We start from the raw sequence: 22,884 nt of genomic DNA on the forward strand, positions 1-22,884 counted from the left end.
AGGTCCATCCGGGATGAAAACAGTTAGAAACAGGATATGGGGAACTAGGAACATGGAAGGTTGAATCCATGACGGGTCAAGGTGCTCCGAGCCCTGGACTCAGAGGTCAGGATGCCGTGATGAAGCCTGTGCCCTCATAACATAACATCACTTTATTGGCCCTATACAATTTCTTGCATTAGGAATTCATCTTTTCACAGACCCCAGCTTGCCCTCCATGAGACACACAGACAGGGGGAGAGAAGCTGGGGGTCAGAGCTCAGGGTCAGCCATTTATACAGCACCCCTGGAGCAGCTGGGGTTAAGGGCCTTGCTCAGGGGCCCAACAGGGTAGGATTCCTCTGCCGGCTGCAGGATTTGAACTGGCAACCTCCCAGCCACAGGCACAGATCCTTAGCCACAGAGCCACCGCTCCGCCCTCAGGCCACTCCTGAGCCCGGTGCAAGGTGGGCTTCCGGGCGTCCGTCTTCCAAAGCTGAGGCCGGAACTGCGGAGACGCCGGGCTTAAATAAGGGAAAGGGGTTGAGACGCAGGTGAAACTACTAAACGAAGAGCAATACGGAAAAAGGTAGGAGCGCCCTCTAGAGGAGGGATGACGACCGTGACCGCCGGCTTCAGCAGGTGAGGGTGTCGGCCCCCCGTCCTCCATGTGTGGGTACGGGAGTTGGGTGTCGGTCAGAGTTTTCTTGACAGCTGGAGATTCCAGGTGTGAAAGAGGGGCAGGAATAACAAGCCATCGGAGAGGAGCTCTCCAGCTCCCAGCCAGTTCTGCGCAGTCATCTCCGAGGGCATTGAGTTGCTCTAATTCAGACGAACCCTCTACAGCGTGTTTCAGCGTAAGAGTCAAAATGAAACAATTTCAAAATGTGCCTTTCTGCCTCTCTGTCTCTCGACGTCTAAATTGCTGTCTGAATGCCTGAGCGATACCCGTCTGAGCCGAGTGGCTCTGTGAGCACTCTCCATCCTGAGAGACCAGTGTCCCAGAGGCTGCCCTGTGTGTGTAAAGGAAGGGCGCCCGTGAGACCGTCGCAGTTCCGCGCGGGCTCGTGCCCTCGCCGCTCCACCCCGCCAGTTCGTCCGGCAACACCTGGGCGCGAACCCAGGTCTCTGGCGTAACCCAACAGGTAGCCAGCCGAAGACTGACCCCTCGGACACACGTCCAGCCAGGACTCTGCTGAGCTGGCCTGTTTCTACCAAACATCCAGGATATCTACTCAGCCACATGTCTTAAGAAGGCCAGGTCTGTTCTCAAGGACCCCGGTGATCCCAGTCACAAACTGCTTTCCCTCCCTCCTCTGGTAAACGATACTGAAGCATTCGGTCCAAGTCCAACAGACTACGGAACAGCTTCTACCTCCAGGCAATAAGACTGCTAAACAGCCAACCTGCAGTCACCTTCAACAACCACCCTAATGGACCTTGTTAAATGGTCAGGTTACACGGTACATACAGTTTCCCATTGTGTTTGGCACACTGCATTTTGCACTATTTGGACATAATGTATTGCATACACCCTGGTTATGTAGCAGTTCTGTTTATATTCCATTTTTTATTGCACTATTATTCCGTAACCTTATCCTGTAACTTTTAATTTCACTCATCTTAATTTCACATCACTCGGCAGGGCAACGCCAAGTCTGACACCCCCCCGGGCGAAGAAGTGGGGTGACGGTGGGGATCTGGCTCAGACACAGACGGTTCTCCTGCCTCCCCACCCCCAGCTGGGGGGGGGGTCTCTCCCCTTCTGTCACTCTCCTCTCTGAAACACCCCCCAGCTCAAGGAAACAGAGGGAGAACCATCCAGGAGAAGAGCACTGATATGTCATGATATGATATTAAAATCTTCTTCGGCTGTTTGAGAACGACAGGCTTCACGCTTCCTACAAGAACACAAAGACTTTGCGTCTGACGTGCGTGAAGTAACTAGGCTTAGAGCGCCCTCTGGTGCTACAAACTCATATAGCACTGTCAGGCGCTATGTTTGACAGTGTGTTAAACTCAATAGTAATAATAATAATAATAAGGAACAAGTCATAGGTTTATTCCATGCTAAAAAAAAGGAGAAAGAAAACACAACGTTTCGGCCATGGAGTGTTTCCTTTGCAGCCTACGCATGCTGACGCAGCTACCCACCTGAACTATAATAATAATATTAATAATAAGTCCCCATTACCTCTCAAGCTCTTTAGGTGGAGTGTCCAGAAAAGTGCTATATATTGTGTAAGAAATTATTATAATGAATGTTTTTATTTGACTCACTTTATGAGATTTTAAGATGCAATACAATCAATTCTTAGTAAATACATCAGTTAAGCGTGAGACCAGGACACTACAGTTGGACAGGGAAGTCCAGCCTGTTCCTGACAATTCCGAGTGATTCGACAACATCACCACTGTAAAGGCTCCACAGCTCTGAATGTTGGGAGATCAGTCCTGGGAGACGGAAGGTGTACAGCCCACTCCCTGAGCCCAAAGCCCGGGAAGGGGGGGATATATGTGGATTACAAGGAAAGGCAGGTCTACTGTTACAGCACGGAGACCAGGACTCACAACCACACTCTCACTGAGAAACTCCCTCCCTGATCACCATCACAGGGGGTGAAAACAGGAGGGAAAAGGGACATATTATTTAGAGCAAATAATAATAATTCCTTACATTTATATTGCTCCACTCACTGTACAGGTAATGGGGATCCCCAGCCACAGTGCACCACTACCCTAGCCAGTTCAGGGATGGGGATTATTAGGAGGCCATGACTGGGAAAGACCAGATAAGATCAGATCACTTTTTTGGCCCTATACAATTTCTTGCATTAGGAATTTGTCTTTTCACAGACCCCAGCTTGCTCTCCATGAGACACACAGACAGGGAGAGAGAAGCTGGGGGTCAGAGCACAGGTTCAGCCATTTATACAGCACCCCTGGAGCAGCTGGGGTTAAGGGCCTTGCTCAGGGGCCCAACGGAGTAGGATTCCTCTGCCAGTGGTGGGATTTGACCTGCAGCCTTCCAGCCACAGGCACAGATCCTAAGCCACAGCCCCACTCAGACCAGGTGGAAATTTGGTCAGGACAGCAGGATAACACCCCTACTCTTTTTGAGAAACACCCTCAGTTTTACATCTTATCCGACAGCACCTTTTTACAGTATAGTGTCCCAGTCACTCTACTGGAGAATTAAGATCCCCACAGACTGCAGGGTGAGCGCCCCCTACTGGCCCCACTAACACCTCTTCCAGCAGCAACCTTAGCTTTCCCAGGAGTCTCCCATCCAAGTACTGACCAGGTTCACACCTGCTGAGCTCCAGTGGGGCTGCCAGCTGTGAGTTGAAGGTGACACGGCTGCCGTTCCTGATGACGTTATCCTGGCCTCTCGGCTGTCCCTGAGATGCCACGTGCAGCAACAGCAGGGATCTGTTTAAAATTCATCCACGCCAGGTCAGGAGTAAGAGACCCCAGGCCAGAGTCGGATGTCTGCACGCACATGAGGCGCACAGCGCGTCGCTGGCTGAGCCGGCGAAGCCCCCTGCAGCGATATCGACACGGCACTGCTCTGACAGCGGAGGGTGTGCTTTCAGGACAGGAGGGGCCTCGAGCGCCTGTTTCTGCCTGGATCTGCATCTAAAGGGATTTAAACCGAGCGCGTCAGGCAGATGCCAGATTTTTTTCTGCCGGTTGATTCTGTACCTCCTCCCACGGAAAATCCACTCACACCTGCTGAGCTTCAGTGGCCAGTTGTGGGTTTCAGTGGCCAGTCCCTTGCCCTCTGGATTATGGGCAAAGCATGGTTCTCCTCTACGACTTTGCTGCCAAGGTTCACCAGTCCGCTCACCGCACATCAGCTACCCGTGGGGAGGCGTGATGGAACCCAGTTCATGGATGGGCTTCATTCGAGGCCCATTTCAATAAATCCACAAACCAGCACGTGTGTGAACCCCAGGACCAGAACTGGGGAGCCCCGCACTAGAGTTCAGTGAAGCTTCTGTTCTGCCGGCACCCCTGACAGCGCCGGTGTGTGCTGCGCTGACGCGACAGCGGGTCTTTCGAAGGGGCCGGGAGCCCCCGCGGTGCGGAAAGGGTTAATACCGCTCCGGACACAGGCAGCTGTGACGAGGCAGGAGGGGCTGGGCTGTCAGAGCGCAGAAATGAAAGTTATCTGCAGGAGGGCTGTGCCCTCTGCCTGCTGCGCGGCGATGAGCTTTCTTTTCTTTTAGATACTGTATTAGACCGCCGCCCGAGCCCCCTGCATGTACAAGTGCCGAGTTGGACCGAGTCACACTGGAGCCGAAGAAACTCAGGTGAGAGCTGGAAGTCGGAAGTTTCATTTTTCATTTTTTGGACCCGTATCTCTTATCGGTTTTTTAAACATGAAACCTGCGACCTCTATTAGACTTTAGAAAGAGGGCCATGAGCGAAGCAGTGTAAGAGTAATAAAGAAGCCTCGGATCACGGGTTTAGGAAATGTATTACGGTCGTTTTCAAACCTGGTGTCACCTTTGAAGCTGGACATTGTGAGTGTTTGTCTGGTTCTTCTTTCTTGCTCAGATTCACAGCGACTCTCAGCCAGAGAGTCGCCGACTCTGTGACTCTGTGATACTCCAGCCCCAGTCCAGCTGGTCTCTGTGTGAAAGTTTTCTTTGTGTCCTCGTAAGCTACAGTATGTGCAGCTGTTTTTGCCTGTGTTTTCCCACCATTGTTATAGAACATGGACGAGTCTCATATGTGTTCATTTTAATTTAACCCGGTGCCGGCCAGAGGAGGATGGGCTCCCCCTTTCGAGCCTGTAAAGCTGCTTTGTGACAATGTCCATTGTAACAAGCGCTATACAAATAAAACTGAACTGAATTTACCTGTCGAGCTATACGGTACAGTAAACGTGCGTCTCTTTGCACGTGTTTCTGTCGGTGTGATTGAGTGACAGATGTACAGCACAGGTATTACTGTCTACAGAGTATATATAACTTTAGATCTCTCCGTCTTTCTACAAAAGTCTGTAACTTTTGAAAAGAGTGAATTCAATTCTGTCAGTCAGCTTAATTGGGTCATTAACAGTTGAGGTGGAAAACAAATACCGCTCAGGCTTGTAAGTGTGCACCACTTGTGTATAGTGTGATTTGAATGTATTGTCCCACAGGCTGGTATATTGACCATATTTTTCTATTCAAGAGGAGACTGAAAAGAATTTTCACTCGGCACAGGAGATGAGTAGAGAACTGGAAATGCAGTGTCCCATTGAAAACCTTTTCCTTTGCCATACATTCTAAAACCGCTAAATTGCATGTTCTTTTATCGCTGGAGCAAGTCGCTATACAGTCACACGTGGATTTACTTACGTTTGGCACCGATCTCATTCAGCGTGCTTGAGATGCGAGCTACAGTACCTTCTGCTAAGTCTTCAGATGAAGTGTCTGCTGTCCCATGAGATCAGCTCTGTGCTCAGTGTGGTCTGCTGAGATGATACCGTCCTGCTCAGATTGTCTCTTTCATTGCTTATCTGTGATCAGGAGTGGCCTTATCCAGTATGAATGAAGCCGACATCTTTCTTCATTTGATTCATTCTGGTTTAGGTATGATCTGTGGAATTGTAGCTAGAAACATCTCAGTGTCTGTATGAAACCTGTCCGGGGCCAGATTGTGGTGTCCGTAGGCCCTGGGCACTTTCACTCTGAAATGTGCAAAAAGAGGGGTCAACGCCCATTGAGTGACATCGATAGACACGATGCACTTTAAACTCTTCTAATGCTAAACCACGTGATTGATGGAGCGAGTCGAGCGTCACCATCACTTCGATACTTCCAGTTTCTAGAACAGCCGCTAGATCGGATTAGGATTATGGATTTGGAGCAGCCAGAGTTGATCACAAGCATGTTGTTCCAGCTCATTTTTCGTTAGTCACTAGTGTTTCCCTCCTTCGTAGGCCCTAAAAATTTCATAGATCCTAGGCACTGTGCCTGATGTGCCTAATGGGAAATCCGGCACTGCCTCTGTCCCTCCATATCAGCTCTGTGCTGGTTTTTGCTGTATTGAGATGGTGCTGCTCTTCTCTTCTGATGGTCTCTTTTACTTCTCCTCTGTGCTCAGGAATGGCTTCACCCAGTAGTCTCCTGTCTGAAGAGCAGTTCCAGTGCTCAATCTGCCTGGACATCTTTACCAGCCCCGTGTCCACTCCCTGTGGGCACAACTTCTGCATGGGCTGTATTGGAGGTTACTGGGACAGCAGTGACGCGTGTCAGTGCCCACTGTGTAAGAAAACGTTTCCCGTGAGGCCAGATCTCAGTATCAACACGTTTATCGCCGGGATGGCCGAACAGTTCAGGAAGATGAGAGTCAGCAGTGAGCAGGAATGCCCAGCTACAGCGGGGGAGGTGCTGTGCGATTCCTGCACGGGGGAGAAGCTCCGGGCGGTCAAGTCCTGCCTGGTGTGTCTGGCCTCCTACTGCGAGAGCCACATCCAGCCCCACTTCCAAGGAGCTGCCTTCAGGAGGCACCGGCTGATCGAACCCGTGAGCAGCCTTGAGGACCGGCTGTGTAAGAAGCACGAGAGGCTCCTGGAGCTGTTCTGCAGGCGAGACCAGATGTGCATCTGTGTGCTCTGCACGGACACGGAGCACAGGGCACACCACATCGTCCCTATAGAACAAGAACTGGCGGAGAAGCAGGTCGGTCCGAGCTTCTTTTTAACACAACATTATACCGGCACATTATTCCCACAAGCAGTGCGTTTGGCGAACACATTTGGCCACGCCTCTCGGACCACACCTACACCATCTACCTCATTATGATTTCTTATTGATTGCAAATCTGCAGTCACTGTTTACATGTCTGCATTGTTTACATTCAAACTGTTTACTTGTACATTGTCCACTGTTTGTTTGTATATTGTCTTGATGCACTGCCTGCACTTTGTGTTTTTACACTTGTTTTAACAATCTAGAGACTTTCAGTAAGTAAGAATTCCATTGGACCAGTACATGTACCGGTTACATACGGCGATAAAGTTCAAGTTCATTTAAAAATCGAATCTAAAACTGCATATTCTTTCCATTGGCTTGAACAAGGGGTGGACAAAATAATTCAAATTGCAAATGAATCTATTTTCGATGATATGCACAATGCAACAATTCCAGATCTCCTCGCAATCTCCTTTCCTGCCACCCTGCTTCACCAACTGCCTCAAACTTGCAAACCGTTAGTGAAACTCCTGGGACTGCTCATCTACGTACTCGTGAATGCAAGGACCTTATCTCGAGTCTTAGCCATGCAGACGTGAGCTGCTGGAAGCCAATGGTGTGGGCTTGGTTTTAAACTGGGTACATTCGTCAGGTGTTCTAATCTATGGCCTTGGAAACTGACCGCTCCGAGTCCCACAGGAGCTCATTTCTGTTCCCACACAGCTGATAACTGTGCCTTCTGAAAATCGTCGATGGCTGAGGTTGTGGTGTGGAATGTCCTTGGGATGAAGGTGCTGGTCACATCAGCCACAGGTTCCCAGCAGTGAGACCATGTCTCATAATCGGTATCATGTGTTCAATAATGTCCTAATAACAGACTGTCCAGCTTTTGCGTGCCACCAGGGGTGACTGAAGTATCTGCTGCCCTTCCTGTCCGCAGCCTCAGCTGGTAGCCAATAAAGCAGAAGTGCATCAGATGATCCAGGACAGACAGAAGAAGGTGGAGGAGATCAGGCAGTCGGTGGAGCTCATGAAAGTGAGTCCCACTGGGTGGGTGTAATGTTGGGCTCAGTGCACAGCGAAAAGCAATTCAAGACGATTTTTCTGATCTCTTGGGTATCTTCACGAGCAAAACCGGTGCTACTGCTTTCTGTTTTTCCATACTGCGTCTCTTGTCCCCATAGACCCACACGCAGAGAGAGATCGAGGACAGTGTTCAGGTCTTCGCCGCTCTGCTGCGCTCCGTGGAGAGGAGCCAGGCTGAGATTGTCGAGCTGATCGAGGAGAAGCAGAGAGCAGAAGAGAGGAGGGCTGAGGGGCTCATTACAGAGCTGGAGCAGGAGATCGCTGAGCTGGAGAGGAGAAGCACTGAGCTGGAGCAGCTCTCTCACAGTGGGGACCAAATTCACTTTCTACAGGTCAGTAGTCACTGCTTCCGATGGGCAGTCACGCCATCCACACAGCTGGAAATTTAGTGTAAAGAAACGCTTGGCGTTGAAGTCAGAATATAGAAGAACTCATTGAGTGAGAAGGCTGTACAGCTGCCCAGTTCAGGGCTCAGCAATGGTATGGGTATCATCGGTGGCACGAATCTGGAGTCCGATATCTTCGTATGCGTCCGTGTAAAAGTTCCTGGAATGGCTCGGATCTCTCCTTTATCTTGCTGCAGAGATTGCTGTCCCTCTGCTCCCCTTCACAACCCAAGAAGTGCTCTGACAACCCGGTCCATGCTGACCTCAGTTTGGGAATGGTGAGGAATGTTGTAGCTGGACTGGAAGCCAGACTCCAGGAAGAAATAGAAAAACTGCCAGAAATCAGTGAGTAGAACCATGTCTCTCACATCCACCTCCTGATTTCCTATATTTGGCAGCCTGGCTACATACAACACAACAATGCAGGTTGAGCATTGTTTTTCATAATAATAATAATAATAATAATTCCTTACACTTCTGTAGCACTTTACAGTGTGCAGCCCCCACCCAGATGATGCTCCAGTACTCTGCCCACACACCAGCTCTCAGTGGGGAGGAGAGCAGAGTGATGAAGCCAGTTCAGAGAGGGGGATTATTAGGAGGCCATGATTGGTCAAGACCAGGGGGAATTTGGCAAGGACACTGGGGTAACACCCCTGCTTTTTTCAAGAAACACCCAAGAGAAACACACTTTTAATGACCACTAAGAGTCTCGTCTGAAGGACAGCGCCTTTTTTACAGTATAGTGTCCCCATCACTATACTGGGGCATTAGGACCCCCACAGACCGCAGGGTGAGCGCCCCCTACTGGTCCCACTAACACCTCTTCCAGCAGCAACCTCAGCTTTCCCAGGAGTCTCCCATCCAGGTACTGACCAGACTCACACCTGCTGAGCTCCAGTGGGGCTGCCAGCTGTGAGTTGGAGGGTGATTTAGCTGCTGGCATTATCCACTACAGAACCATAGTTCTTGTGGAGAAACCATACACATAGAGGAAGGAGGGAGGATGTCAGGGCATGAACGAGCGTGTCTCTCAGTGGCACACAGGATGAGGTGGGATAACCAGACAGCTTACGAGACCACACTTTCGACAACCACAGTAGTCACAAACCACCAGTGTGGGTCTGTGAAAATGTTTCTGGGTAGGTGTGGGTTACCTGTCGGGTTCATAAGACATTGGCAAGTCTGTCACCCGGTCGAAACCCTACAAAACAAACGTGAAAAGAAAGAGAGCAAAATGAACACTGTCTTTGCCCCGGAGCTTCCCTTGAACTAAAATCTGAGTATTTAATCTCTTGTTTCGCTCCAGTGTAGAATTTACCGCTGATGCAGTTACCTTGTCCAAAATCCTATAACCATGTCAATTTCAACATGTTGTTCTTTCAGCATCGTATCAGCTACCAAAAGTAATATAAGAAATTTTACATTTCTTGCTGAACTGATGTCCAATTTTTCCTTTCCCCCTCCCCCCCAGAGTTAAAGAGGATCCGGAAGTATGCAGGTACGCCCTTTCCACTGAGTATTTCAATACTGCCCTCAGGTCCAAGAGGAACAGGTAGAGTTTAATGTCTTCTTTGTGTCCCACAACCTAGGAGAGAATCCTCAGTCCCTCATTGTGCACTTAAAGATCTTCTTGTGTGATTCCTCACATTACTCCTCACATCGTGAACAACTGTACACATCTTGGAAAAAATAATGGAAGACTTGGTTCCACACGCTTGCTTCTTAATGGCTGGATTTTACTCCTGCTGCTTTTGCGAATCCTATGTTTCAGCTGGGGTGCTACTCCCAGGTGCGTTTCACTCTTTCATCATGGACTAATCCTAGCAGGTAGCGTGCAGACCCCTGCAGGTGTGCAAACCATGGGCCTTTGCAATTCTTCACAAGACGTATAGTTATTTTATTATGGGTTAACACAGAAGGATGTAGGAGATCAATTCCGTACGGTCAAGAAGGGCAAGGTATGTCTCCTTGGCAAATAGGAGGACAGGGGGTGACCAGATCCCTTTCGTGATGACCACCAAGCAGTCACAAACCATCAGCGGGGGTCTGTGAGGAAGTTTCTGGGTGGTTGTGGGATAGCAATCAGGTTCATTAGACATTGGCAAGTCTGTCACATGGCCAAGTCCCCCATGGAGAAAACCAGTATGACTACAGACAGTGATACCTGAGGAAGGGCTGAAGAAGACTCTGACACTGCCGAAACCCTGTGTCTCTTTTCTTTTGGAATACACCTTTACCTGTTCCTTTGCAGCCTCCTCCCACAGCTCCCTCCTTGAGCTTCCTATACAACTGCAGGGCCTAACCCCACCACCGCGAGCCGCGCACTTTGAACTCTCTGCCTCATTAACCTCGTCGTCCTGTTCGCCTCCTCTTCCCTCCCACAGTTGACGTGACTCTGGACCCCGGCACGGCCCATCCCAATCTCGTCCTGTCCGAGGACGGGAAGCAAGTGAGGCACGGGGAGCGACGGCAGGCGCTCCCCGACAACCCGGAGAGGTTCGATCAGATCGTGCGCGTCCTGGGCCGGGAGGGCTTCACCTCGGGGCGGCACTACTGGGAGGTGGCGGTGGGGGGTAAAACGAAGTGGGACTTGGGCGTGGCCCGGGCGTCTGTGACAAGGAAGTCAAACCTGAACCCGGAGTTGTCCAACGGCTACTGGGCGTTGCTCCTGAGGGAGGGCAACACCTACTTTTCTTCCGAGAGACTCCATTCCTCCTTCTCCCTGAGCCCGCAGCCGCAGAAGTTGGGGGTGTACCTGGATTACGAGGCGGGAGAAGTCTCCTTTTACAACGCAGAGGCCGGGTCTCATATACACACGTTCAGGGACACCTTCACTGAAAAACTCCACCCCTATTTCAATACTTGTCTCTGGGATGGCGGCACCAACGCTGCCCCCCTGATCATCTCCCCAGTCACGCAGACAAACTGAGTGCGCGTGAGTGAAAATGAGTCTGCCGTTGACCCGCCTATTAAAGGGGCCCTGCAGTCCCAAGTTCACGGGCCAGTTATGAAATCTCGGCAGCAAAATGAATGAATCGAGGGTATCGCAAAATCTTACAAATTCCAAATTAGGCACAGAATCATGAACGTTGCGAAAGTACTGGATAGCCGCCATGCTGCCGAGAGTTTGTGCTAATTGTGATGTGAGGCCCTTCCTGCTCACTCGTCACTGTAATGACTAGTGTAATGCGGTGTACTGGCATAGTGAAGTAGACGTACAGGTTGTGCAGCAGAAATTATCCAGCGTAACCTGCATGCAGAGCTAACGCGTGAGTGGTATTTGTTGGCAAAACTGTCTCGAAGTCGAGAGCAATATTTCTCTTGGATTGAAAGAGACAGATTCACAAGCCTGCTTGTTTACAGTGTCGCTTCACCTCACCGGAGGTCTTGTTGCCTCGTTCTGGATCGCAGAATATGGCTCTGCGCATACCTGGTAATTTCCTCTGTTTTGTGATGTAAATTGGAGGTTTTACACAATACATTTGACTTTTATCGTGGTTAGGAATGCACTCATCATTGCTGATTCTTTCTAATCCCATAATATAAAAATAGCCTTGCAGTTCCCCTTTAAGGGCATAAAATATGTAAAAGCTAAGAAGACAAGTGTTTTTATCCCATTTTTTTAAGCTCCTAATATTTCAAACTGCCTTAAAAATTGTTTAGATTTAAATTCTTCATTATTGTTTATGATTGATCATGTTTTAAATGTCCCAGGTACGTTTCCTTATGTTTCTCTTTTTCCGAGTATTCTGATTTACTAAAGCAAAGTGTAAATATATTCAAAATAAATGTCAATGGGTAAGGCATCCTATGTGTAAATGGGCTTTATTCTTAATATGCAACAAACATACGTCGGTCAATAATCACAAAATATATTTACAGGCACTAAATCGGCAGCAGTGTTTATTTGTTGATTTACGTAAGGGTTGTCTGAGGGCAGTGAGGTGCTGGTTAGCACCCCAGCCTCAAGGCTCTTGGATCCTGGTTTCAATAGGAGGACATTCTGTGTGGAGTTTGCATGATACCCATGCTGCCTTGTGGGGTTTCTACCCTGCCTTCTATGGGCATGCTGGCTAGTTTAACTGCCGTTCTGTTTGGCTGTGTGTGTGTGTGTGTGTGTGTGTGTGTGTGTGCGCAAATACCTCTGCTCCTTCAAATAACACCACAGGGATCTCTCAAAGCCAAGTAGTCATGACCTTGGTTTAATGTTTCGCCCGAAGGAAACAATGGCGGAGCGGGGGCTCTGTGGCAAAGGATCTGCGCCTGTGGCTGGAAGGTTGCCGGTTTGAATCCCGCAGTCGGCAGAGGAATCCTACTTCATTGGGCCCCTGAGCAAGGCCCTTAACCCCAACTGCTCCAGAGGTGCTGTATAAATGGCTGGCCCTGTGCTCTGACCCCAAGCTTCTCTCTCTGTCTGGGTGGAGAGCAAGCTGGGGTATGTGAAAAGACAAATTCCTATTGCAAGAAATTGTATATGATTAATAAAGGGATCTCATGCATGTCCTGTAGCACAGCAGCCCCGGTCCCCTGGCAACTGGTTCACTGGCTCACTGGTAGGCAGGGAAGAGCGCCACTTGCAGGTCCAACGGCAATCTGATTTTTCCTGGGAGGTTTCCTACCCCAAGCTGCAGACTTCTACCTAACACCACGGCTGTAATTGGACAAGTTGTTGACGTGAAGGAGAGAGAGATCACAGCCGGGCAGGGGTCAGTACCATTCCAGCAACATTTGCGCAGACGCGTACAAAGATCTGGACCTCCAGATTCGTAAGTTCGCCAATGACGTGTCTGGCTTAAGAAAATTAGGTTGAGTGCTGAGTGTTTCTAACACTGCATTCGCAGCTCAGAGCTCTGTGGATGGGAAGCAGTGACTACTGACCTGTAGAAAGTGGATTTGGTCCCGGCTGTCAGAGAGCTGCCCCAGCTCGGGGCTTCTCTTCTGCAGCTCAGCAATGTCCTGGATAGATGCTGCTGCTGCTGCTGATTATAATAATAATAATTGCTTACACTTATATAGCACCTTTCTGGACACTCCACTCAAAGCGCTTTACAGGTAATGGGGAATCCCACTACCACCACCAATGTGCAGCATCCACCTGGATAATGATTATTATACTGACGTAATGTACTTGGACAAATACAGGTTGTTGATGTAAGCAGTTCAGCTGTTGTTGGGAAATCATAATGACCACTTAACGACTGAACGGGATGTTACAATTAAAATGTAACACTTTGTATGGGGTGTTCTATTACTATGTTACTAATTTAAGTAAAATTCTTGCTGACAAGATTTATCACTAAAGCCTAAAAAGGAAAGTATAAAAAGTAGATACAGTAAGGTATGAAATGCCAAGACATTCTTCACGGTGTCTGGCAGTTTTTGACAAAGTATGAAAAAATGTACTTTGACTATGCATTATATAAAATACCTAGGCGTTGTTTGAAATACCACAATTAACTTAGGCAAAGAGTAAGCAAAATATGTAACTTTTTAACATTGTTACAAATATATACTGTATATACAGTAATACTGTGTTAACATAATAGGGAACTAATGTGTTAATCAACTGTATTCATGTATTAAAACGATTACCAAAGTATCAGAGAACTAGAATGATGATGATAAAAGTACATAATAACTAGCAAAAAGTGTTCTTATTGCAGCAAAGTACAGTACCTTCTTTTTCACACAAGGACATGTCATGTATTGGCACTTTGAATTGCACTTGCAATGTCAGAATTCCTTCACCAGGCCCTGGAGGTAGCTGAGCAGCTGCTGATCTGAGAGGTCCTGGCTGGAAAGGAAACTCTGACATGTATTTGCCACCTGTAAAATACCAAGGTGTTTTGGATAGACCTGGAAACGTTTTGAGTATTTAAATGAGAAAATTAGATTGAAGAAGTTTGATGTTATGCTACACTTTGCAAGATGTGATATGGAAAGAGAACATTTATTGCTTAATATGTTAGCAATACTGGGTAGATATCTGATTCACAAAACAATATGGTCTTGAGCCTCCTTTAAGGCTTATAAGATGAAAATGCAATATTAAAAACGTTAAAATTGACGATGTATTGTCGTTTGTTTTGTTTTTATTCACTTATCTTTTTTGGATACCCCAGGAAAACAACTGTGTTTGTATTATTTGATGTCAAAAGTTTGAAAAAGCAATTGTTCGTGTTACCCGCGAGTCAAAGCTGTGTGCTCTGCTCAAATGCCAATACCGAGTCTACGCAAACACGTTCATTGTTTCTGTTAGGTTTTGTAGATTGGCAAAAAAAAAAAGAAACACAAACTCAACGAGACATTGAACGAGGCGGGAATGTGAAATTTCTCTGACGTGTTATTTACTATTTGTTTAGCGAAACTCACATTTAGGAGACGCAAGGCCTTGTAAACACCAGCCATAACGAGTTCATCCTTCCAAATCTAGTTCTCCTTGCTTTGAAGATGAAAACAGATATTCTTTTATGTATAAGTCTGGAAGTGCATTGTAACAGCCCCGTTAGACTCAGCACGGTTTGTGCTGTCGGGGGCGTGGGAGCTCCGCGGCGCGGAAGGGGTTAACGCTGACTGGCGGCTGTAGGCCAAGCTGCGCAGCGGCCTCGGTGGTGAAGAGGGAGGAGGAGCCGAGCTGAGTCAGTGGGGCAGAAGTGAAAGCGAACTGGGGGGAAGAGCTGCGCACTCTGGCTGGTAAGCGACAACGAACTTTCTCGTCTTTTTCAAAGGCGCCAGGCGGCTGCTGTACCCGTGTAAGCGAAGACGGTGTCGGTACAGTATAAAGGAACATGGGACTGGGACTTCCGTATGGGTCTTCAGCACTTACTGTACAGTACACACACACTTCCTGACACAGAGTTGAATTAGGGGTCATAAAATCACGGGGCTGGATTGTTGGTTGAAATCTGGCAGTGAATTAAAAACCGCAGCAAAGAGTTTGTTGAGGTGTAGCGTTTGACTTTTTTTTATTATCCATTGCTCAGTATTTGTTGGAGACTGCTTCAGGACACCCTCCCAAGCAATAAGAAATGATTCACCCAGGCTCCTGATGACTGCTCTGCTCTTTTCGGCATCTCGCACAGTGTGTGGTTAAGCCCTGCACGACAGCTGTGCTTTTAAAAGTTAGAGTTCGTTCGTTTTTTTTTTTTTGGTTATGCTTACGGCTGGGGGATTTAAGGGTGACATTATACCTGGCGTGTGGGCGGAGGTGGTGTGGGGTGCTGTGTAGTAGCTGCAATTAACTTGAAACACAAATGACTCCCTCCAGTCAGAGGGCACAGTGACTTTTCAGGCAGTGCAACCCCAGAGGTTTCCTGTATAGCTGTAGTCTCCTGGCAAGTTTCACAGTTTCTGGTCATGAAGTAATATTTTCTGGACAAACACGTGTTTTAAAAATATATACAATACACATAAGAGTCCATAGACTGTAAAGGAACAGGAAAGTTTATTACACGCTGAAAGGAAAAGAAAAGAGACAACATTTTGGCTGTGCAGCCTTCTTCAGGTGTCATAGCATATATGTATACATATACAGTATATACCGTGTATAGTATACACATACAGTGTATGGAACAGGTAAAGGTTTATTCCATGCTGAAAGGAAAATACAACATTTCGGCTGTGGAGCCTTTTTCAGGTGTGAGCTCTCAGGGCTCTCCCCAGCTGACACGTTCTGTCTTTTTTCTTTTCCTTTCAGCATGGAATAAACCTTCACCTGATATGCCCTTATATCTATTTTAAATAGTTCAACTGTGGGTCTCCTCCCAGACCGTTTGATTGTTTTCTGTGCATAATAAGGAGCCAGCATACTGATTCAGTACAGGTGCAGGTGTGCTCACTTCCTTTGCCTGTCTGGGGTTTCATGTCGGTTTTGATGTAGCAAGATTGTTTTTTTCTGCGTCTTTGTTTGCTTGCTTGGTCCTGTGCAGATCTTTAACTGGGAGTGTGGCACTGCTTTCCTGCACCTGTGTGCATGCACAGATTGTAATCTGTTCACTCTCAGTATTGACAGCACAGATTAACCCTCCTTATAACTGTGTAACTCTACTATCCCCTCTCACTGTGTATTTTTCTCTCTCTGTGAAGTGCATTCAGAAGCCACTCTTAAAGGTACTAAATAAAATAAAGTGTATTATTATTATTATTATTATTATTATTATTACACTGTCACTGCTGGTTCATGTTACCAAATTCCACGTTGGTTCATGTGGAACTTCTTTGTTAACATGTTAACTTGAGCAGTATCCAAACAAAATAAGAACATTTGAGATTTTTTTTCACAGCCGAAAAAAAAAAAAAACTTGGCTGTGGTTAGCTTGCTGTGAAAAAGTTTGAAAAGCCTGTTATTACTTTTTAAAAGGGTTTGTTAGTCACTGAACTGCTTTCAGGATCTATACATTTCCTATTAACACTTTGTCACTGACAAACTACACAAGTTCCTTATATGCATACTTGCCTTGCCCGAGTTCCTTAGCCTTATAGCTATATGATGACTGTGATTCACAGATGGAAGCTAATGGCCAATTCATCAGGTGTACCAGATGGAAATATGGGGATGATAGTTACATTATTCAAAGGAATTACGAATATAGTGAGGCTTCATTGCTGACACATTTATAGATGTACTAAAAGGAGGCCCACTTTTTTATTCTTGTATTTCAATCTGGTGCCTTCTGTAGGAACTGTGGAGTCTCTGTCTGAAACCTCTGTCCCTCCATATCAGCTCTGTGCTGGTTTTTGCTGTATTGAGATGGTGCTGATCTTCTCTTCTGATGGTCTCTTTTACTTCTCCTCTGTGCTCAGGAATGGCTTCACCCAGTAGTCTCCTGTCTGAAGAGCAGTTCCAGTGCTCCATCTGCCTGGACATCTTTACCAGCCCCGTGTCCACTCCCTGTGGGCACAACTTCTGCATGGGCTGTATTGGAGGTTACTGGGACAGCAGTGACGCGTGTCAGTGCCCACTGTGTAAGAAAACGTTTCCCGTGAGGCCAGATCTCAGTATCAACACGTTTATCGCCGGGATGGCCGAACAGTTCAGGAAGATGAGAGTCAGCAGTGAGCAGGAATGCCCAGCTACAGCGGGGGAGGTGCTGTGCGATTCCTGCACGGGGGAGAAGCTCCGGGCGGTCAAGTCCTGCCTGGTGTGTCTGGCCTCCTACTGCGAGAGCCACATCCAGCCCCACTTCCAAGGAGCCGCCTTCAGGAGGCACCGGCTGATCGAACCCGTGAGCAGCCTTGAGGACCGGCTGTGTAAGAAGCACGAGAGGCTCCTGGAGCTGTTCTGCAGGCGAGACCAGATGTGCATCTGTGTGCTCTGCACGGAGACGGAGCACAGGGCACACAAGACGGTCCCCGTAGAGAGAGAGTGGGCGGAGAAGAAGGTGGGTTCATATGTGAACGTGTGTCTGCTCTGGAATCTGATTGCGTCATTTTTGCCAAAATAATACATTTCCAAAATAGAGAGTGAGGAAAGCTGATGATGTATATCTTGATTAAGTCATGCATTCATAAATGGAACACCTCAAAGCTCCTCTTATTCTGCAATGTTTCAGTCTTTGAGATCAAATACTGCATTTGTCAAATACATCAAAAACACACTTGACCCATCTGATGGTTCAGGTCTCTTCTGTAGGCTGCTTGCTCGGTCTGACTCTGCACACTTTGGTTTTTCCTGGGTGCCTCAGTTTCCTCCCTCCGGCCTGAGACATGTTGGCTAGGGTAACTGTTTTTTGTAAATGTTCGTTGCTGTAATTCTAATTGGAATTTAATTCTATCAGGAATTAAAAGGCTTTCCAGTAATGGGTGTATGGAATAATGTTTCCAGTTACAGAAAAACATGTATTGGCATCATTTGATTGGAGGATTATTATCTTATGACTGTTTATGTTGATGACACCTCAGAGGAATTTACTGAATACTGTCTCATCCAAGATGACTTTACTGAGCTCAGATTGGGGGAGCTGGTAGCTAGGTCTGCCTCTCCATGCTTCCTTATTACATGGATGTTTTGTTACCGCTCACAGGGAGTATTTGTAAGATCTGTAAGGAGGATATCTTGAATAAAACCCAACGAGCAGTTAGTGGTGGTTAAAAGGGAGGATTTGGACTGTCAGTAAAATTTAGGTGGACATTTCAATATCCCTTAAATTCCAGCATTCCCTGAAAGAGCCCGCATCAACTTCTGCTGAGCTGCCCAACCTTTGAGACTCTCTTTCCCCACAGCCAGAGCTTGGGAAGACTGCATCCGAAGTGCATCAGATGATCCAGGACAGGCTGAAGAAGGTGGAGGAGATCAAGCAGTCAGTGAAGCTCATCAAAGTGAGTCCTGTTAAGGGTGCTATTCAACCAGTGAGGTTCTGCAGGGCTCCGTGCTTGGGACACTGCTGTGTTTTGATCACTACAGTAATGAGCTGAGACCATGAGGCTAAAGGACATTTTCAGTAGGAACTTTATAGAACAGTTTTAGTTTAGGCTTAATTGATTATTTTACTTTAGTTTCTCATCAGACAGTTTTAAGCCAAAGCAACCTATGTACAGTAATTACCATTTATACAACTTCACTACTAGCAGAGTGACATTAAGTTTGTGCTTTTAGCATTCCTTACTCTTGAGAATGACAGACAGGTGGTTTTTCCTTTTCTGGGAATGATCTTTTAGGACAGTCACTGCTGACGAATGCATGCATTCAAAAAATGGAAGGCTAGTAAAATCAGCATGTGAACACATTGTGAGCTGAAATAACAGGCAATCGAACACAAAGATAACCAGGGCGTTTGTAAGACGTGTATTCAAGAGATGCCCTGTCTTTGCTTTTTGTAAGACTGCGTCATGGGAAGAGCAGATTCTTTGAACAGCAAGACGCGGAGCACGCATAAAGATCACTGCTGAGAGAGCTCTCCTCTTGCCAGGTTCTTGGCGAACGAGACCTTTCGCTGTGCGATTTTGCTTCCAGTTTGTTTTGGTGTTTTGTTTGAGGTTCAGGTTTCCTAAAGAGGGCAAGCTTTCAGCATTAATCTGGTCAACAGCAATAAAGGTGAGGATCACGACCTAATTCGACCTCACCACCCAGCTAAACAAATAAGGGAAGCCGAGAATCTCTTGAAAGGCATAACCGTATCTACTCTACTTGTCCTAATAACTCACTTCAGTTAATCTACCTGTAATCAGATGTGTCTAATGCCCACGCTTGTACCCGTCTGTGAGCTGCTCGTTGTGCCCTCAGAGCTGCGCGCGGAGGGAGATGAAGGACAGCGTGCAGGTCTTCGCCGCTCTGCAGCGCACCATCGAGAGGAGCCAGGCCGAGCTCGTCACGCTCATCGAGGAGAAGCAGAGGGCCGCAGAGCGGAGGGCGGAGGGGCTCATTTCGGAGCTGGAGCGGGAGATCGCCGAGCTGGAGAGGAGGAGCACCGAGCTGGAGCAGCTGTCCCACAGCGAGGACCCCATCCGCTTCCTACAGGTCAGCCCACACTGGTGCTAGTGAGCGGGACGGGTCTACGTGCCGCCCAGGGAATTCCTGGCGTTCCTTTACTTTGCTAGGTAAGTCAAATGAGGACAAAGTCTCCCTCTTATCCTCAAACGTATCGACAGAGTCAACCCATTGGCCTTCTGTAGAATGAACAGGGAGACGAGATCCAGACACAGACGCAGGTGGAAGCTCCGTGGCAGTGCGTTTACAACTGAGGCCATGAAAGCAGGCCCTTCTTTATCTAAAGGGTTGGAGCAGTATGGAACAAGCCTTCCATCTATATAGTTGATGCCAGTAAGTACCCTGGGATCTTTCAGGAATAGGTCGGATGAGACTCTGGGGTTAATAAGCTACTATTCACCAAATGGGCTAGTGGCACCAATGACCAATGACGTGTCTTGTCAAAAGCCCAGGCCAGTGCTATCGTAGAGGTGTCTGCTGTTGTAATAAAGCCTTTTAGGCCAAACAAAAGACATACTGGACACAGGCAGTGCGGAAATAAGTAGACTAAGAAGAGATTTCATCTCCATAGTTTGTTGTATCTCATGAGTGTTCATCTATGTTCCCTCCTGTCCCACCTTAGATACTCCCTTCTCTGTCTGCCCCTTCTCACATGAAGGACTGGTCTGGCGTCCCGGTCCACACTGACCTCTGTCCAGGGCTGATTAGGAGAGCTGTCTGTCAGCTGGGGGACAGGGTCAGGGAAGAAGTGAAGATCCACTCAGTCAAGGGTGTGTTCTCAGTTTGTGTTCTGATTTCTTTCTCGTACGCCTTTGTCCCCCCCCCACCTGCTGTAAGTGATAAGACACAGGCTGCTCTTCCACCCTTGTGATGCTGCATAATATTAGGAACAAGTAAAGGTTTATTCCAGCTTTCTTCGGGAAGGCTCCACAGGCTCCATAGCCGAAACATTGTGTTTCTTTGCTTCTCTTTTCAGCATGGAATAAACCTTCAATTGTTCCTTGAACTGCATGATGTTAGGCCTTACCAGTGTAAATCGTACTCTGACAGTCTTCCTCTTTATCGGGGATAAAGCACAAGACTACAGGTTTTGCTTTATTGAAGATGTAGTTTGGGTGTGCTGGGCAGCGATGAGCACTGCTGCCTCTCAGTGTTGGGGCCATGCATGCAGTTTGTTGGGGGGGGCTACCCCTGAGATCCTGTATTGGATAAAGCAGAATATGGACGAATTGATCTTCTGTTGGGAGGGAAATTCACATTCTACTACATCCTTCTTTTTCAGAGCTCAAGAAGTTTGAGAAGTACGGAGGTAGGGCGATTTCCATTTCTTTCACCCGGTTCTGTTGAGCTGCGTTTTTGCGCTCTGCAAAAATAAACGTCAATCTTGGTGACGATAAGGATGGAGGTTGTTGATTTTTGTTTCTCTCCCCCCCGAACTCTCCGCAGTGGACGTGACTCTGGACCCCGGCACGGCGGGCCCCTGGCTCGGCCTGTCCGCGGACGGGAAGGAGGTGTGGCTGGTGGATACCCCCCAGCAGCTGCCCGACAGCCCGGGGAGGTTCCACGACGACGTCTGTGTCCTGGCCAAGGATGGCTTCGCCTCCGGGAGGCACTACTGGGAGGTGATCGTGGGGGAGAAGAAGGACTGGGCCCTGGGGGTGGCCAAGCAGTCTGTGAACAGGAAAGGGACCATCATCCTCAGCTCCAAGAACGGCTACTGGACGGTGCTGCTGAAGAAAGGCACCAGGTTTGTAGCGACCACCTCGCCCGTCACCCTCCTCCCCCTGAGCCTCAAGCCCAGGAAGGTGGGGGTGTATGTGGATTACGAGGAGGGGCAGGTCTCCTTTTACAACGTGGAGACCCGGACTCACATCCACACCTTCGCCGACGATGCCTTCACAGAGAGACTCTACCCCTTTTTCGACCCCTGCCTCCGCGTGGATGGCAAAAATGCGGCCCCGCTTGTCATCTCTCCGGTCGCTCACACGGACTGAGCGAGAGGCAAGCTGCGCGCGGGTGCGCGAGTGATCTGGGGAGACCCAGCCAGAGCAGGAGCAGGGAGAAAGTCCGCGCCGTAGGGGCCGGGGTGGGCACGTGTGACCATCCTCCGAGCTCCACAGAGTGTCGCAGCGGAACATCGCGTCTCCGGCTGCACGACGCGCGAGTTCTCAGTGCTGAGCAGACGGGGGCGCTGTTGAGCAACAAGCCCGTTTTGCTCCTTTGCTGGGGGAGTCCCGGCGGACAGCCGGTGAATGATATACAGTACATCATGCTCCGGCATGCACTGACCTTACAGTAGGACACAACCTGCTAACCAGACTACACATGCTTGCAAATCATATGGCTGGGGAAGACCTTAAAAAAGCCCCCAGCACCTGGCCAACATCAGAAAGCATGAAGCCCGACAGCATAAAGAAAATGTTAGGATGTATAGTCAAAAGAATGCAATTTAAAGTTAAATAATGCTATGCTAACGTTTTGCACTAAATAGGGTCTCTTTTGGCATTTGTGTACCATTTTGGTTACCATGTTATAAAAATAATACTGATGGTCTGGAATCAGTCCAGAGATGAGCAACCGGGTACATCCCAGGCCTTTAGGAAATGTCCTACACTGGCAGAGTGAAGGGATGGGATCTTTGAGTCTTGAAGACTGCGAGGGGACCTGATACAAGTATTCAGAAGACATTGACAAAATCAAGCAAGAGTGACCAGTCCAACATGCCCCAGGCACACAGCTGGAGACTATGTGGAAGTTTAATTCTGAGAACAAACCGTAGTGTGGAACATGCTACATGTCATAATCCGAAAACCTTTCTCCAGCTGGATGAGATCCTCCAGATGGGCGAGATGGGTCAAATGCCCTCCTTTTCCTCCCTTCGTTTTGGTTTTTTTTTTATAAGATAATGTACTGCCAATAAAAACAAGTGCTGAACATGGTAAGTTGTATTCCTGTAGAGTCACTGACAACTCATTACAACACACAAGCCAAGAATCAAAAACATTTATCATAAAAATGCCTCAAAGAGAAAACTCTACCCTCTTTGAGTCTTTACATATCTCCTCTGGGGCAGTTGTTAGTTCCTTGTACTATTTGAACATTTTTTTTCGGATCTAGTTTTTGGAAGCTCTGTTCTGTCTCGGGACACAGTGAGTTCGATGGGCCCTATGAGCTCACCTCATTGGCGGTCTCCCTAATGTTCCAGGGCACGTGGTGTGCCTGTAGCGGGGACTGGGCGGAGTCGATTTTCTCGTTTGGAGCGATTGGTTTTATGCCCCACACCCACACCACCACAGAGAAGAAGCAGTGTTGAAAT

General features: G+C 48.0%; 2 protein-coding genes across 5 annotated transcripts; both read left to right on the forward strand.

Annotated features, from left to right (window-relative positions):
• Positions 1-4,156: 4,156 nt before the first annotated feature.
• Positions 4,157-11,949, forward strand: LOC148833617 (E3 ubiquitin-protein ligase TRIM39-like). Of its 2 annotated transcripts, XM_088915856.1 has the most exons (7): positions 4,157-4,295; positions 6,079-6,656; positions 7,609-7,704; positions 7,853-8,086; positions 8,338-8,485; positions 9,615-9,641; positions 10,528-11,949. In XM_088915856.1, the coding sequence occupies exons 2-7, from the start codon at positions 6,081-6,083 to the stop codon at positions 11,070-11,072; spliced, it is 1,626 nt and encodes a 541-aa protein (XP_088771982.1). In that variant the 5' UTR covers positions 4,157-4,295; positions 6,079-6,080; the 3' UTR covers positions 11,073-11,949. The 2 variants fall into 2 exon arrangements, with proteins under 2 accessions (XP_088771982.1, XP_088771981.1); XM_088915855.1 differs by lacking the exon at positions 4,157-4,295 and having other exon boundaries at positions 6,048-6,656.
• A 2,807-nt stretch (positions 11,950-14,756) lies between these two features.
• Positions 14,757-22,510, forward strand: LOC148833618 (E3 ubiquitin-protein ligase TRIM39-like). Of its 3 annotated transcripts, none has more exons than XM_088917155.1 (7): positions 14,757-14,836; positions 16,946-17,523; positions 18,365-18,460; positions 19,365-19,598; positions 20,191-20,338; positions 20,851-20,877; positions 21,015-22,510. In XM_088917155.1, exons 2-7 carry the CDS (start codon positions 16,948-16,950, stop codon positions 21,560-21,562), a joined length of 1,629 nt encoding a protein of 542 aa, XP_088773281.1. In that variant the 5' UTR covers positions 14,757-14,836; positions 16,946-16,947; the 3' UTR covers positions 21,563-22,510. The 3 variants fall into 3 exon arrangements, with proteins under 3 accessions (XP_088773281.1, XP_088773282.1, XP_088773280.1); XM_088917156.1 differs by lacking the exon at positions 14,757-14,836 and adding an exon at positions 14,852-14,895; XM_088917154.1 differs by lacking the exon at positions 14,757-14,836 and having other exon boundaries at positions 16,915-17,523.
• Positions 22,511-22,884: the final 374 nt, after the last annotated feature.

Source organism: Atractosteus spatula, chromosome 5 (genome assembly GCF_055471065.1).
Source record: "Atractosteus spatula isolate fAtrSpa1 chromosome 5, fAtrSpa1.hap1, whole genome shotgun sequence".
NCBI classification, from domain to species: Eukaryota; Metazoa; Chordata; class Actinopteri; order Semionotiformes; family Lepisosteidae; genus Atractosteus; species Atractosteus spatula.

Coding starts and splice junctions, on each gene's coding strand:
- LOC148833618 (XM_088917154.1), top strand. CDS start 16,915: ATGGTCTCTTTTACTTCTCCTCTGTGCTCAGGAATGGCTTCACCCAGT. Junction 18,461..19,364: donor AGTCAGTGAAGCTCATCAAA/GTGAGTCCTGTT, acceptor TTGTGCCCTCAG/AGCTGCGCGCGGAGGGAGAT. Junction 20,878..21,014: donor GAAGTTTGAGAAGTACGGAG/GTAGGGCGATTT, acceptor AACTCTCCGCAG/TGGACGTGACTCTGGACCCC.
- LOC148833617 (XM_088915855.1), top strand. CDS start 6,048: ATGGTCTCTTTTACTTCTCCTCTGTGCTCAGGAATGGCTTCACCCAGT. Junction 7,705..7,852: donor AGTCGGTGGAGCTCATGAAA/GTGAGTCCCACT, acceptor TTGTCCCCATAG/ACCCACACGCAGAGAGAGAT. Junction 9,642..10,527: donor GAGGATCCGGAAGTATGCAG/GTACGCCCTTTC, acceptor TCCCTCCCACAG/TTGACGTGACTCTGGACCCC.